Raw genomic sequence first — 16,877 nt, 5'->3', positions numbered from 1 at the left:
TTGTTTGAATGTGTATATGAATTTGTGTGGGGGAGGTTGGGCTTGGGGGGCATTGATGCAGGGCAATACCAAGGTAAGAAAACATGTTCTACGCAGTCAACAAGAGCAACTATATCATGGCATTTTAAAAATGTGTTAAGGTGTGGAAGGCGTAGATATTTGATGAGACCCTCTGGAAGCAGCTGGGCTAAGCTGAAAGCTTGCTGTTGGTCCATTGCACTTACCATCAAAATGATTGGTAAGGTAAATCTTACTATCTAAAAAAGGTAGCCACACTCAAAGTTATTGAATTTGCCTTATACCTGCTGAGCATTCGGCATTTCTTGCCGCCGCAGGCATTTAAACACGCAACTCAGGAACTACAGCTCCCAGAGTGCTCTCACGGCAATATCAAGAAATATCAGGTGCTTCAGCGCCGGCACTTCTGCAATGAAGCCGGTCTACGCCGGTCCACGGCGTCCAACGGCTCACGGCTTGAAACGCTGCTGGATTCCAAATACAGGCTTCGTAGCTAAAAGCCAGGTATGGGTTACCCAAACCTTAACGCTTTACTGTCCCGAACTACCATATTACAGCAGCAAGGACTGGTACAAAACTTCCTCAGACACAGACATGAGCCACTCGATCAAACCACAACACAGACCAGAAGCATAACATCTAAAGATGTCCCCAACACGAAAATAAATCAAGAGGCAGGAGCAGACAATTTCCACCTTAAAATTGCTTTACTAAACACCAGGTCTATGCCTAACATGCCCAAGAAATCCACGACTACATTGTTGACGAGAAACGAGACATTTTATGCTTAACAGAAACATGGCTACAAGAGCCAGTTGGACCTACTATAGATACTGTAGTACCAACAAACTACAACATATATCTAAAAAATAGAGAAACTGGAAAGGGTGGAGGAGTGGCGCTCATCACAAAAAACTCCCTTAAACTCTTTGCCACCCCTATTCGATGCTCAGGATGTGAGGTCATCCACCTCAAACTGACTCCTACTCAAAACAACTGCATTAACATCATTATTATATATAGACCCCCATCTCTAACATCGAAATTTAATGAAGAGATTGTTACCATATTAAACAACCTTAAATCAACTAACACTGAGACCATACTGTTGGGCGACATGAACAGATGGAGGGGAAACAAACAGGACCAACAAGCCATAATCCTAGAAGAGGACTTTGAAAATAGCAACTTCACCATCATTAACAATGGCCCTACGGCAACCACAGGGAACCAGCTGGACTGGATTGTCACAAATAGCCCTAAAATAACCATGCTTGGAACTTACCCATGCATTTGGTCAGATCATTTCAAAATTGAAATCTCTTTATCACTAAACTTTAAAAAGGAAAAACCAGTTAATTTACCTAAATCAGTCCTTGGCAGGAATTTGAAAAGAATCACGAGCAGTATGCTCTCAGAGGAAATGCAGAAAATCGTGACCATCACTAATGATGAAGACTCTAGTGAACATATAATATCAACATATAACCAAGGCATGATAAACCTGTTAGATCTCCATGCCCCCCTAAAAGAAAAGAAAGTCAGACCCAATTCAAATCACCAAAAATGGTTCACTGCCGAAGCAATTAAGCTTAAGAAGGACAAAAGGAACCTTGAGAGGAAATGTCTAAAAGAACCCACCGCAACAAATAAATCAAATTGGAAAGTTGCAGACCATATATACAAATCTAAGCTCATAGATCTAAAGAAAAACCACTATAACAATATAATTAGCACTGCGGCAAACTCCACCGGAAAGCTCTTCCAGATCCTCAAATCCATAGACAAACCCATAACACTCACCCCACCCTTCCAACCCACTGAAACAGATTGTGAGAATGTCCAAATTGCATTTCAAAATAAAATTGCCAAAGCCAGAGAAACCATCATCAATTGCCTGACCACAAACACCTCATTTAAAACCCACCTCACAGAAAACAAAAATGAGACAGAAGTCCCAAAATTTCAATTCAGGTCCATCACACTTGATGAAATAAAGAAAACACTATCCACTATGAGGTGCACCTCATGCTCAGAAAATGTTTTACCACCTAAACTCATTCTAGAAAATCCTGATATTTGTTTCCCCTTTCTTTACAAGAATGGTAAACGCTTCTTTTAGGGATCAAACTGTACCCAACATCATTAAAACGGTCACGGTCACTCCTTTACCAAAAAAACCTGACCTAAATCAACAGGATCCGACAACCTCAGACCCATTACTAACTGTAATTTTCTGTTGAAAATTCTGGATAAAATAGCTACAGAACAACTCCAGAGCTATGTGGATGAAAACAATCTATTACATCCACAGCAGTCCGGATTTAGATCCAGCCACAGTACCGAGTCCGCGCTATTAGACCTCCAGACCGAAATGCTGTCTATCTTGGACAAAGGCAAATCTGGCCTGTTAATATTATTGGACCTCTCGGCAGCATTTGATTTGCTTGATCATACTAAACTCCGACAGGCCCTTGAAAACTCAGGCAACTGCTCATCAGGGGCAATTGAATGGATTGCCTCATTTTTGCAAAATAGGCAATCCAGGATTGTCTGGGGAGACAAAACATCAAATACCAAACCGGTCGATTGTGGTGTCCCTCAAGGGGCCAGCTTTTCTCCTTTGCTTTTCAATCTCTACATGCGCTGCCTTTGCACCATGCTATCCCAGATGAGTATATTCTTTACCAATTTTGCCGATGATACCCAACTAGTGTTTGAACTCAGTGGGGATCACAAAATGGACAATGACAAACTCTCATCCATATACAACACCATAGAGTGTTGGATGAAAGACAATTGGATGTGCTTAAACGGCTCCAAGACCGAGCTTATGATATTCGGTACCACACAGGCCAGAAATTCTTTTAGCCCATCTTACTCTTCATTTTCTATCAAAAATACCCAAATTCCAACATCAGAAAAAGTGAAGACCTTAGTATATCTACAAGCTTCATTAGGCGCTGAAGCACACATAGCCTACCTCAAGAAAAACTGCCAGTACCACCAAATTCTCCTAAAAAAAATCAGACCATTGTTAGATCAAACAAACAGCACGATCATTGCTAGAGCCACTATACTGTCTAGATTGGATTACGGAAACTCCCTACTCTTAGGAGCCAACAGTAAATGTATGAAAAGATGCCAAACAATCCAAAACAATGCCATCAGAACGATCACAGGAAGAACCTGGAGAGAACATATCACCGGAGAAAGGAAGGCTCTCCATTGGCTGGCTATGAAGGAGATAATCTCCTTCAAGTCCCTCACCATGGTTCACCGCTGCTTATATGGCAAAGCCCCGGTTTACCTCAAAAAACAATTCAATGGTACGAGCCACCCAGGCGGCTCAGATCCTCCAACACAGGTTTACTGCAAACCGCCAAAACGAAAAAGCAGCAGGGCCTAGGCAAAGCGTTCCCGACCTTAAGTATAGAAAAATGGAATGAACTTCCTACTTCACTGAAGCTTGAATCCAATTACATCCTCTTCAGGAAAAAATTGAAAACATTACTTTTCAAATGAACCCTGAAAGTAGATCAAACCGATTATGAAGTAACACTGGTCACTCCGTATCTTGTCCCGTCTTGATTTCCTGTTGTCCTGTCTCCTTGTAAGCGCTCTGATGCCTGCGGGCTTTAGCGCTATATAAACAAATAAATAAAATAAAAATAAATAAATCTGGAGACTGAACACACTGGCAAAGTTGCAAAGATCATGTCATGATTGCCCAACGTGTCATTTTCCACCAGTATCTAGGCTCATGAACTATGACCTTATGTTGAACATTCTAGTCAGATGAACTCTGTGCATATTGCTGCTATTATGAGCTGCCAATGCCTCGGTTGAAGGTAATGCAACCTATCCAATTTTGTGAGCTTCTAATAGAGCCATTCTGCTACAAATCTCTTAATGTGTCTCATCCTCCTAACTTCCATCTTTTGAAACAGTGTTACTCAAACAGCCTGGCTCCAAATCTCCACTCTTTGCAAAATCAAACATTCATCCCGCCGCAGGATTTCTGGACCATAGTGGAGGTCCTTGTGGTGCCCCACATTGATTGGATGTAATGTCCTCCTGACAGTGCTCCCAGCTGCTCAGTTGGCTCCCCTAAAAGCAGCCCACCATGCTGCGGCAAGTCTTATTACGGGCACACGGAAATGTCACTGAATCACCCCTATCCTACGAGAACTACACTGGCTTCCTCTCCAGCCCACGATACTGTTCAAGACTGATTGTATCATCTACAAATCAGTCACAAGTAGCACACCAGCATACCAGGCGGCCAAGCTCCACAAATCTGGTGGGACACACTCCTCATGCAGCAAATTGACCAACCGGCTTGAATCACAACTCGTCCACAAAGAGAAGACCCGCAAATAATCCTCCTCTTATCACGCACGCACTCTCTGGAACTCCATTCGAACAGCCGCTAGGAATGCCCCCACAATTTTCCAATTTCACAAATCTCTCATAACATGGCTTTTCAACAACACCGGACTAAGGGCTAATCCCAATGGACACACATACCGAGGCAGAGACCTCAACTCAAAGTCCTGGGCTACTATTCTAAGATGCCACCCAAACACTTGCTACCCACACTCTGCGCAGAGATCTGCTGCTCTCGAGTTAAGTATGCGCTTTAAACAATACAATTCAAATAAAATGCCCTTTGCCTGGCGCCTTCCTTATTTCAGGTGTGTTTTGGCTTTCTCTAGTATATGCTTTATTCAAAAAGGTACGATTGGAGAATAGTGTGTTTGTCTATATAGACCAGGTTTACTCAATGCCCCAGACCTATTATTTAGAAGTCAACTTAATTGTTTTAGGTTTCTGAAGCATATTATATTGGGCAGAAATACTGCATATGGTGATGTCAATGGGACCTAAATGTTCCCATATCCAGGTATAATAGTTGGCATTACATCATATTTGTATATGTAGCATGGGACGACTCCTGCTGCTAAGTGCTGCAACTATACGTGTTATCACTATCAACTTTAATAGTATTTCATGTATCAACCTCAGAAGTATGAAGGGCTTATTCAGCTCTGCGGAAATATGAACTTGGAAAGTGCAGGCTGACACATGTCAGAGCTGAACCTTTAAATGACTGAGCTCTCCATTTGCGGCACACGTATGCTTTCTAATCATCTGACTAGTTAAAAAGAAACATGTATTACCATATCAATCCACTACCATCTCCTGTCCCTTACAGTCAGTGGGCCATCAAATGTTCCTCCTGCTTCTAAGCACTATGATACCGAGGGCCTGATTCTGAGTTCATATCACGTAGCAATATGTCTTAACTCTCTCCAAACTCTTCCAGCTAGATTCTGAGGGTGATGGGAGGAGTAGAGGAGAGATGTCGTGGCAGAAGGCAAGAGAATTAATGGAAAATGCGTGGCACTGAGGTGCTGCAGCGTTACCATGCGCAGAACATCCCTAGCCCAAACGCAAATTTCAAAGATACCTTATTACATTACCAAAAGTATCGCCCACTGCAAAGTTTTCCGTAAAGTAGTAGTGTGGCACACGCATCAAAAGAATACATATGGTTTCTTAGGACAGAGCCACAACATTCATCTTTGTTCCAATAACAATGAAATTAATGTTTCGCTAGACGCGCTCCTATTTTCTACTGTGCCTCAGAGCAAGTTTATTAATCATGAACGAAGCTTGAAATTACATCTGCTTCAGAGTGGCTCATGTTGCCATCTGGTGGCCAATTTCTGAATTTATTTTAAGGCCATTTGAACAGAAAAGTTCTATTTCTTAAAGTACTGGCACGCTTCGGGAGGAAACCTGCTTGTTTTTTCCTCTAGCGACAACTCCCAAGTGCCAGTATTTAGTACCTTTTCATATCAGCGCTGAAAGGGAGTAAATGCAGGACAATACCCTGCCAGCCACTGCCAGGCATTTATGGCGGTTGGCAAGGGAATTGCCAATCAGTTAAGCACAGGACTCACACGTTGGCTGAAAGTGGCAGATTAAAATCTAATACGCAACTTTGTGATTTGAATGCGCTGCAATTCAGTGACGCTCCTCAAGGGAACTAAAATGTTCAAATTTTGCTTGCACCTCAGAATCAGGCGCTAAATGTTATATAAATAAGAAATGCAACCCCCAGAGCCAAGGTCTTCCCAAATTCTGTGGTATGCACATTGAAGGAGAAATAGCTAGCAAGATAGCTCAGCGGGTTAAGCGCTCACTCCTGCAATCTATGAAGGACATGCACGTTTATGGGTTTGAATCATAACAAGGTCTGCGGAACCGTCCACCCTTCTGACGTCGACAAATTAGTATTCATTTTGCTTGCTGGGTGATAATGATATATGAGTGTTTTATGTACAGTTTTATGTACAGTGTTTTGGGGAAAGAGCTTTCAGTAATGGATTATTATAAATGTCTAAATGTTACCATCAATCAATCCAAGCATGGACGCAGAATATTGTCACAGTCTTATGCTAGTGTCGCGTTAAGTCTGACTTTTATGACTTATTAAACTCCATACATGCCTGTATACAAATCATGTTCAAGTGTTTTTTTGCTTCCTTGAGATATGTGTGAATCATGTTATTCTGGGATGTTTGAGGCTGAATGACATGGGGTTATTAATGCATTGGCAGTAAGAGAATGGTGCCATCAAAGAGCTTGTTGGGAACAGAAATCACAATACGAATATGCAAAGTTTTGGGGAGTTTAAAAAACGCTTGAATATACCCTTTCACCTGAAATGTGAAAGTCAAATAATCCATTTGAGACAAGTCACACACTCCACAATGCCACGTTTTAACCATTTGGTAAGATCACTTCCAGTTCAGAGCCACATCCGCAAGGCATTGTGGTTATGCAACTTAGCCTAAATGCAAGCCTTTTGCTCCAGAAAATTGCCTTTGTCTTACAGAGGAGTGCTATACATAGTATCACCCTTCTTTAGGGATCATCAGTGTAGCATAGTCTGACAGTCTTGTGGATTCCTCGAGCAAAATGCTTGCATTTGGGCTAATCTGCAGACCCAAAACACCTTCCTGATTGGGCTCTGAACTGGAGGTGAACTTCCAGTGATGGTTACTAGCTGGCATTGTAGCATGTGTGATTACCTCAAATGGATTTCACTTTCGCAATTTAGGCGAAAGATTTTGTTTAAGCCTTTTAAAACCCACCATAACTTTGCTGGTGTTTACTAAACATACCCCAATTCTCCAACCACAAAACTGTCAGACTGAACAACGTTGTTCATCCATAATAAGGGTGAAAACATATGTATTTGTCTGCAGTGTTGAGAAATGCCCATCTTAGGTTGATTAAGCTATGTATAACGTAGCACTGCCCTGTAAAACAAAGGCAATTTTCTGGAGCTAAAGGTCAGTCACTTGGGTTAATTTGCATGCCCACAATGTCTTGTTGATGTTGCTCTGAGCTGGAGGTGAATTTCCACTGCTGGCATTATGGCATGTGTGACCTGTCTCAAATGGATTATTTGGCCTATTTATCAGCAACAGTAATCTCCCCAATATAGCTCCTGGTTACACCACTCTTTGGCCCCAAACATTTGGTGTCCATGAAACACATGAGAAATACCTACAAAATAACTCCGCTGGGCACAATTCCTCCAGAAAGCTGGGTAAGGCAGTAGGGGTGGGGGTTCACAGACAGCAATAAGGCCAAAGATTATGCAGGAAGCAGGTCCTCCAGATTGTTCCAGGTGGATGCACCAAAATGTGCCAGTGTAGCCACATAGTAGCACTCATATTTGCTTAACTATAGATGCATAGAAAGAAATGCCATGTGACAGTAAAATTATAGGTAGATTGACTTTTCCTAAAAATGCAAGTATGGCCAAGAAATAACAATGGTCATGCTTGCTTTATCAAAGATGGCCATTAAAAAAGGCCATCTGACAGTAAGAAATTATAGCTAGACTGGCATATTTTGCTTGCCACCAGTCTTAATTTCTTACTGTGAGATGGCATTTTGTAATGTGTGCCTTTGTTAAAGAAAGCATGATAAGTGTTACTACATGGCTTGGTGCAGACACTCTACCTATGATTTCTTACTGTAGCATGACATTTCTTAACTGGGCAGCAATGGTAAAGCAAGCATGGTAAGTTATTGGATGTCTAGACTGGCTTACATTTTTTTCTTTATTTTGGCTTGACATTGTTTGTGGCAAATCCAACAGGCATCTTCTTAGGAGGGGATACTAGCATTATAAGCAATGAACACATGAGTATGTACTTATAAGGAAATACTAGCATAGATTAGAGCAGCCTAATGGAAATGTATGGGCACAAACAGTGTAAACATGGGTTATACTTTTTAAATAATAATAATTATTATGCTATTTATTGAGCACAGACCTAGCTTCAAGAAGCAACTGAACGCTTTACAGAGGTACACAACAACACAGATACATAACAGAGCGCTTTACAGAGGTATACAACAGTACAGACGCATAATGGAGTGCTTTTCAGAGGTAACATACTGGTATATATTGTGGGGGAAGGCATCATGGAAATGTATTGGGAAAAGCTCCTGTGCACTGTTGGTGATTTGTAGCTATTGGATCTTGTCACAAGCTACCCTACAAAGCAAATTGCAAGCTGCCTGGCTTTTTACCCAATTTTACACAGAAAGTGTGGTGTATAAGGCACCATTTAAACCAATTATTCAAAACATTTTCTCAAGGAAAACCCTTGGAACCTCCTTGGTTGGTTCAGTCTCCCTCGCTACACTCAGTTGTCCTTCCAGATTTGTGGGAAATATTCATGCCTCTCCAATTAGAAAAATCAATTGTGTGATAAAGTGGGAGTTTTGTAGATTGGAAAGTTTCAATGGAACGGTGACCTAGGAAATGAGATAGTATCATGAACAAAGAGAAATCATTCACCCAGGCCCCTCATATTGCGGGAAATGTCCATGCGAGCCATGTGCAAATCAAGAGTTAGGGTTTAAATGGCTTAGGACAGTTATTGCTAGTAATGCATAATGTTTTCAATGCTAATGTTTAACCATGTGTTGTTGTCATGACCTACTATGGAAGAGGTGTGTTATGAATAAAATCTGAAGACAATTATTGAGATAAACCTGGCCAATGAAAACATTGGTATTGGGAAAAGATGGGATTTCTTTGAAGAAGGTTGTATCCAATCATGTTTGGGTGGTGGATTGCAATAAAGTATTTTGGGAGTATGTTAACTGTTGCAAAACTGTGTAAAAGATGTGAACTGATATGGCTTGTTGAGACTTGGGTTAGTTCGGTCCTGTTACACCATGCTCCCTGGAAAACTATACAATAAACTTGCTTTATGTACAAACGTTGTGAAGTCATCAGAAAGTTGTCACAGACAACTGAGTAAAGCTTGGGTTACCAACTTTCATTAAAATAAAAAGAAGGTTGGAAAAAGGCCTAACTTGCCGGACGCTAAGGTGGGATTTCCCTGCCTAAATGAAACTAATGATAGTCTGTGTCAGGAAATCCAAAGCAAATGTCTGTCTGTGTCTAAAACCTATACTTGCCCACACATCTACATGTATATAATATGTAGGGATGTCAGCATCAAAATGAGAAGTGTTAAAATAAAGTTTCAGAGCTTCTTCCAGCTCGGGGGTGGAAAAGTGGTTTTCCCTTTCCCAATATTCAGGATAGTTCACTATGTCCAAAGGAGGGGTTCCCTTCCCCAAGCTTTCAAGTCTCTCAATGTTCCAAAAACAGCACAGTTCCTTGGGATACTTTCCAGCTAATCTGTTGGAGTTACCTTTCGTCAATTTCACCCATATCACAGAGTTAGGTTCATTAATATTAGATCACATATGTTTTCCTTGATCCTCAATCACAAGCTTATAGGTGAGTTAAGTGGTCTTTCCTTTAGGTGGGTCTACTCGTTCTAGGCACAGTTGTCGGACCACAACAGTCCACCCATTACAGGTCATGCAACCGACACACCTTACTTGCTTCTTCCTCATAGTTACACTGCCACTGTTTCAGCTTTACAGTGGTATTGGACTTATCCTCTTGGAACTTTGTCAATACTTGCTTTGCCACCATTCACGTGCTATAGTTTCAAATATTCTCTGAGTTGTTGCCACTGCTTTCTCTTTCGGATTACACAGTTCCTTATATTCTTATGTCACTTGCCAATGCGTGTTTTCTTCAGTTTACACAATTCACGGTTCCTCATATCAGGAAGTTTCACCAACTGCTTTCAATCCAATTGGTATTTAATCACACTTGCTTTCTTTCAGTTCAGTATAAATGACAAAAGGCTTCATTTTCATTCCATTCAGTAACATTGACTAAAGCAGCATCAAACTACCAGTTTACTCTCCTGCTTGGAATTTGCACCCTCTTCACATGCATTTTCACAAGTTCAAAAACGTCTGTTTCCATGGCTCTTTCTTGGCCTTATCAATTTCATCTTGTTCACAATTCGGTATTCACAAAACCCTTTCATTCAGTTTCCTCAGCCTTCAGGTTATCATACTGTCAAAAAGTCTTTAGTTCAACTTGAACCAGCATTCAGCTTGCCTAAATGGTCCCTCGCTCAGTCACAAGCGATCCGACCTGCAGAAACCACACAGTTCACCCCACAGCGTCCTGGAGTCATTCATGCACTTTTGACTCACCAGCTACGCTACCTCCAGGTGCTGTTCTCTGCATCGGCAGGCTCTCTGTGGCCGTCACTGCTCCTGTCTCGGCGTGCCCCTCATCCAGGATCTCCGCCACCTCGGTTGTACGGAGAGGAAGTCTCTCCCTTGTATCACTTCCAGCTTCTCCTGTGAACGTTCCACAGGCGATCTCAGCAGCCTCCCCTGATAGGACCAGTTATACCGTCCCCCCTGGGCTCCAGGTGCAGGCAATGTTGCTTTACTGCCTTTACTGCTTGGCGGTCTTGGTACTCAGCATCCCTTTTCCTCATCCCAGTACCAGAGTGGTGTTTGTGTATGTCTGAACGAATAAAGAGAGGACACATGACTCTGGGTTGTCTCTTCATCATCTCAGTACCGGACTGGTGTGCATTGAGAGACTGTTTTTTGGAAAAATAGGAAAGCGATTGGTATTACCATAAAAAGGCCTGGGGGACATTTCACTCCTTACAAAAGGGAAATGGAGGATACTGTTTTTCACCCAAGGGTGCCTCATCCCCACTCCCAAAGTCTCTGCCACCCAGGCGATCCTCCCCCACATATCCACCCCCAGGGTCAGGATCTGAAGGCGACAGCCTTTGCCTGGCCACCTGGAAGGAGGATATATTGGGGAAGAAAGAGGTGAGGATGCCCTTAGACTCCTCACACCGTGTACTCACTTCTTAAGTGGTGGGCCTGTTTGAGTTAAGGTGATTGAAGGCCACTCCGCACAGGCTGAAGCGGTGGCCATTTTGAAACTGTGTGCATGGAGAGAATGATGAAGCTGCTTGTGCAGATAATATTATTATGTGCTGCTGTTGGTAAGTGTAAGGAAAGTGTGTTAGGTGGGATTTAGTAGTGTTTAGATTTCACCCAGGGGTTTGCTGTCCTTGAAGTGTTTTCTTATGGTCTCCCTGCCCTTGAAGGGATACATTAATTTCCCTGAGCCATTCTGGGCTTTCCGGTTGGGAGAGAAGAGGCTTGTGGAAGATGTAGTCCATCTGATGGTGGTTTGCCTAGTTTGGTCCCTGAGACAGGTTTTCAGATGTCTTCCCTGTCTTAAGTAACATGGCTAGGTATTTTGCCAGGTTTACCCTCTTCCTGGTCCTCCATTCTACTTCTTGGATCTGGTCCGCGTTTACTTTTGGTTCCTGAGGGGCATTATGGGAAATGTATTTTTCTCCAACTGGCTTGGCTAGATACTGAGTAGGTGAGTCGCTTGGCTCCTGGTGACTAAATAAAGTTCCAGTTCTTTCTAGCAAACTTTGTCAAAATGACCATACCTTCCACTACAGTCCCTACATACAGTAACATTACATGCACAGTAACACGAATTGGCTAGGTGACTGGGACTCCCACACCAGTAATGGTTTCTAATACTTGGCACTAGGAACTTGGGGGAATAAAGAAAGTAGGCCCCGAATGTGGTTATGCATATTCAGGCTAACAATGCTAAATGGAAATCTTTTTGATCCAACACAGAAAAGGACACAATGTGCATTTGCGGAAGCAAGATTGCTTTGTATGCATAACTCGTTTCGATGCATTTCATATTTTGCTTGTTTGCATGCTCTCTTGCAGACTCGCATGCCATGCTACATGACCTGTGATGTAGACCTTGCACATGGCACACTAAGTGATCCCAGGCTCTAATTTCAGCCAAATGACTTTAATCTGGATGCAGAAGTGTTTCATTGCATCAGGTATTCTGTGATGGACAGAAACACCCGTTTCTGGTGGGTGCCAGGCATCGTTTTTGCCACACAGACATTTAAGATTTGAGAATGGTGATGTTGTCTGAATTGGGTGGCTTGCAAGGGGGCCACGAGACTGAGAAATCTGATCAGCCCGTATTTCAACATCTTTTTTGTGGGAGAAATTGATGTTTTGGGGGTGATGGGCGGCATGAGGACAGTGAGAACACAGCAAACAAACTGGCAAGCTGTTCAGTTTACTCCAATGAAGAATTAGTTTAGGCCTCTAATATACACCTCATTGTGCCAAAAGACCCGAATGTGCCCTGGACTTACCAAAGATGCACTCCGGCATTCCCGAAGCCAATCCCTGCGAAGGCACTAGCCAGGTGCATGGAGAACCTGGCTTCACGATCATCGGAATTCTTCACAGCTCTGCAGTCACAACATTAACAGAGGAGAGGTTTAAAGAATGCACAACTCAAAATGAATAAAACATGTAGCTATTACATACATTTCCCCATTATACCTAGAATGGGGGACATCACTTCCCTTGTTCCTCACGCATAACTGACCACTAGCTTATTCTGCAATAGGAAAGGGAAACCCAACAGAGAATGAAAAACGACTTATTTTCAATAATGTTCTTTCCGATGATATAAGTCCTTCCTCGCACAGATCACTTCGAAAAAGTCTCCAGGCACAAGCCTGGGATGGAAAACATTTTCAGCCACCAGGGGGTGCACTATGTCCGTGTTTCGACTCAGCTAGCCGTTCCTGCAGCCCATGAATCCGGATGCGGCATCGTGGGTGCTATATGCCACGTGAACTCATTTCCGCCAATGTGTACTCACTTGCAGAAGTTGACTAGCAGCAGAACTGCCGCAGGATATCAGCCATTGGAAGGAGGTGTACATTGGGAGGGTGATGCGGAAGCTGTGCGAGGAAGAACGAATCCACCAGGGAGAACATTCCTAAAGCTAATCAATGCGTTCCTCTAATACATTCCTATCTTCCACAGATTCCGGATCTTAGTCTCCCAAAGCAGCACAGAACCAGGAGGAGAGAGGAACCAACACCAGGAAATACTGCATTGCACACATTAGAACAGGCATCCTAACCTCATAAGGCGTCCAGGCAGTATGATTGGTGAAGGTATGCCGAAAAGCCCATGTAGCTACAGGATATATGTACACAAGGGCACAACTATGCAAGGCACGGGTAGCCACCAAGCCTCTAACAGAATAATAGCATGCATTATCCCCGAGACCTGCAGGCACTTCCTTGAATGGCCAAATAATAGCAAACAAAAATTTATTGGACAGTTTCCCTGGATAGGGTCTGCTTGGTAACTGCAAACCTGACAAAGAGCTGATTGTACCTGCTGATGGCCCTCAGCTGAAAGACCTAGTAGCTGAGAGGCCTCCTGGGGTCCAGCCAATAACAACTGGGTGAGGCAGAAGGCAGGACCTCAGACAGGTGACAGTCCGACACAACCATGGGAAGGAAGAACAGCCTCGCCCTCAAAGTCAATTTATACTTGGCGAAGATGAAACAAGAAGGCTTCATAGAGTCTGGAACTCGCTCACCCACCCATCTTGCAGGAGTGATGGCAACCAGGAAAACCATCTTAAGTATGAGCAACCTCAAAAGTATAAATGAAAAGACTCAAACAGAGACACATTTAAAACTGCCAGAACAAGACCCAAATAATAAACAGGATCTACAAACTGGCGTGGTAGAAACTAGTTATTTAACCTTCTCAAAAAACATAACAGGATGTCACAAAACCAAGTGGGATTAACACACACAGACACTAGGGTAGGTTCTTTAAACATAGTTATATTCAGGTATCTCCTCAAATAGCCTGACAGTTCTACAGAACAAGTCCTTGGTCCCTGCAGTCTTTTCCCCTTTTCTTCACCTTCTCCCAAAGCCCAAGAGCTTTCAGGAGTGTGATGGTTGGGAGTAAGGTTCTCTCGGCTTGTGTTTTGAACCTTGAAAAAGTCTCCGACTGTAATGCAAAGTAAATAAATCGAGGTCTCTGGACTTATCAAAACGATTTTCACCGGACTCTCCAGGTGTAGGATTGTCAGGACAAAGGGCCCAGGCATACATCAATACATGGGGGAAAGAAAAAAAAACCTTCAGATTGCCTTCTCCATAATGCCCATGGAACAAAGTCCATTCAATTCCATCCAGGAAGTGTCCCAGCCATACACATTCTTAAGTACCCCTTCACCTCTTTCTTGAATCTAGGCTTTTGACATTAGTTGAGGATTCCTTGGCTGCTGTTATCGCCTGGTTCCTCAAGGTTGATTTTCCTCCACCTTCCTTCACATGATACTCCTCCCAGTCTAGTTCATTCCCACCTCCTGTGGCTCCTCCGCCACTTTGACGTTTCACACTTTCTAACCTTTCCTCTGTCTCCTTACTTCCCTACTCTTCATCTTCAGTTGCTGCCTCCTCTTCAACCACCACCACCACCTCCTGCCTCCAGCCTCATCTCCCCTCCTCCAACCTCACCTCCCCCACTGTCCAGCATCTTGTTTTGTTCCTCCAGCTTCACCTCACCTTTAGCCTTTCTCATTCCAGCCCCCTTTACCCTCCTCCCGCTTTACTTCCTCCACTCTTTGGCCTGAAGATCAGTGGGATGACAGGGATCAGAGTAAACACAGATGCAAAAACCTGGCTGTTTGACAAATATGACTAATCTGATATTGGGATATCCCCACTACGTGACTCTGCGCAGCATTTACTATCATGTTTATGTACCTTATTTCCATTTTGTCTTGTTTATCAATGTACCAGTGCCGTGATACTCACGGGTTTGGGCGCGGCCAATAAATAAATAAATAAATAAATAAATACATAAATAAATAAATGCGATCAAAGTTTCATCCAACACTCAATATATCCCCGAAACTGCTACTACTCCTGTAGAGTAACATGCCTGGTGCACCTCTAGGTGACACTGGAGGAAAAGAGGTCCACTTGAAGGGCAGTTTCCCTAGGAGGTGAATCTATCTGAATGCCCACTCAGAGAGTAGGCAGTAATGTTACCCACTCCAGCCAGATGGGCCGCCAACAGGGAGACATTCTCCAGAGCCCAGAACCAGTATCACATTGCTTCTTCACATAAAGACAGTGACACCCATACCACTAATTTTGTAATGGTAATGCAAGGCCCCAGTGTTACCCATTAGAATCTGGACAAATTTGCCTTGCAATAATGGGAGAAAAGCAACTGGGTCAACCGGACTACCTGCAGCTCCACGAGGTTGATGTGCCCCCTTGCCTCCTCCAGGGACCACATGAGATATCCAATGATCACGTTGTCTCTGAGGGCCCACTACAGCAGATCGTGTGACACATTGCTCTAGACCTGCAAAAGGTCTGTTGCCCCCCCCCCAAAAAGAAACAGTTGACATTGTAGAAGTCACTGGACCACATGCACAACCGGGCATCTGACGCCTTGGAAATGTAGGAAATCCTGAGGCCCACAAGGGAAAGAAAGGCAGAGACTGGGACCTGGCTCTGGGATTGGAAAACCTCCATCATCTGAAGGGTGTTGATAACCCTGTCCTCAGGGAATGTATCCTCAGGGAAAGATCCTTGCGGAGCATGTGTCTAGAATGGCCCAGAAGAAGCGGAGTGCCAGGTCTGGGACTTTCTGAAGCTGAGAGAAGAGCACAAGCTGTGCAACAGATGACAGTGTGGTGCAGCTGGGAGTGTGCCTGCTCCAGCGAGGAGGAGTAAATACATCTGTTGTCCAAGAAGGGGAAGGCATGAAACTGTTCCTACCGGATGTAAGTAGCCACAACAACCAACAGCTTGGAGAAATCGCTGTGGGGTGAGGGGTATAGACTGAAGGGCAGGACCATAAACTGGAACTGGTAGTGGATGTTGCGAAACACAAACCTCAGGTACATTTTGAGTTCTGGATGGGTAGGCACATGAAAGGAGGCATGGAAGAAGCTGTGGCAACCTTTGTTAGGAGGGTGCTGCCGCCCTCACTTTGAGAGAGAGATGTATGCATATAGATAATCATTCTAATGCACCTTTAGAATGATAATCTAAACATACATCTCCCACCCAAAGCACAGTGCCAGGCAGCACCGTCCACACTTGCGTGCTTCGTTTGGAGCCCATATTTGGAAAGGGGCTTATACCTGCGTTACTTTTTTTAAATGTGCATTTCAGAGCACTTTGGGCCCTGCAAAAGTCGAAGAGTGCAATACTGAGAGGCCGGTGGGGCGCAGGAAGTAGGGCCCCCCTGCCTCTAATTTTGCACTGACAGTGTATGCACCACATTGACAGACTGACAATAGTGGAGTTCTCTCCGGTCACTCAGCATGCTTAGCTGGGAAGAAGGGCGGGCCATCCGGCCGTATGTGGCAGCGGCGATTGGCTGAGGGTGCAAGCAGGTAAGTGAGGTACTTATTAATGTAATATGTTTCTATGTATGCGGGCATGCATGCAAGGTGGGTTGGCTGAGTCAACGCACATGACTATCTATGTGTGACTGTGTCTGTA

At 43.6% G+C, this 16,877-nt stretch overlaps 1 protein-coding gene across 1 annotated transcript in view; it reads right to left on the bottom strand.

Annotated features, from left to right (window-relative positions):
* Positions 1 to 16,877, bottom strand: part of ADHFE1 (alcohol dehydrogenase iron containing 1) — a 419,108-nt gene that overhangs the window by 109,705 nt on the left and 292,526 nt on the right. Inside the window, exon 10 of the mRNA XM_069621130.1 lies at positions 12,678 to 12,776. Coding sequence (XP_069477231.1) covers positions 12,678 to 12,776 — 99 coding nt within the window. The remainder of the gene's footprint in view (positions 1 to 12,677; positions 12,777 to 16,877) is intronic.

This window comes from Ambystoma mexicanum, chromosome 5q (assembly GCF_040938575.1).
Source record: "Ambystoma mexicanum isolate Mex_15411 chromosome 5q, UKY_AmexF1_1, whole genome shotgun sequence".
In the NCBI taxonomy this organism is placed as follows: domain Eukaryota; kingdom Metazoa; phylum Chordata; class Amphibia; order Caudata; family Ambystomatidae; genus Ambystoma; species Ambystoma mexicanum.
Note: the sequence above shows the minus strand (reverse complement) of the source record. Positions and strands in the feature narration are given on the sequence as shown.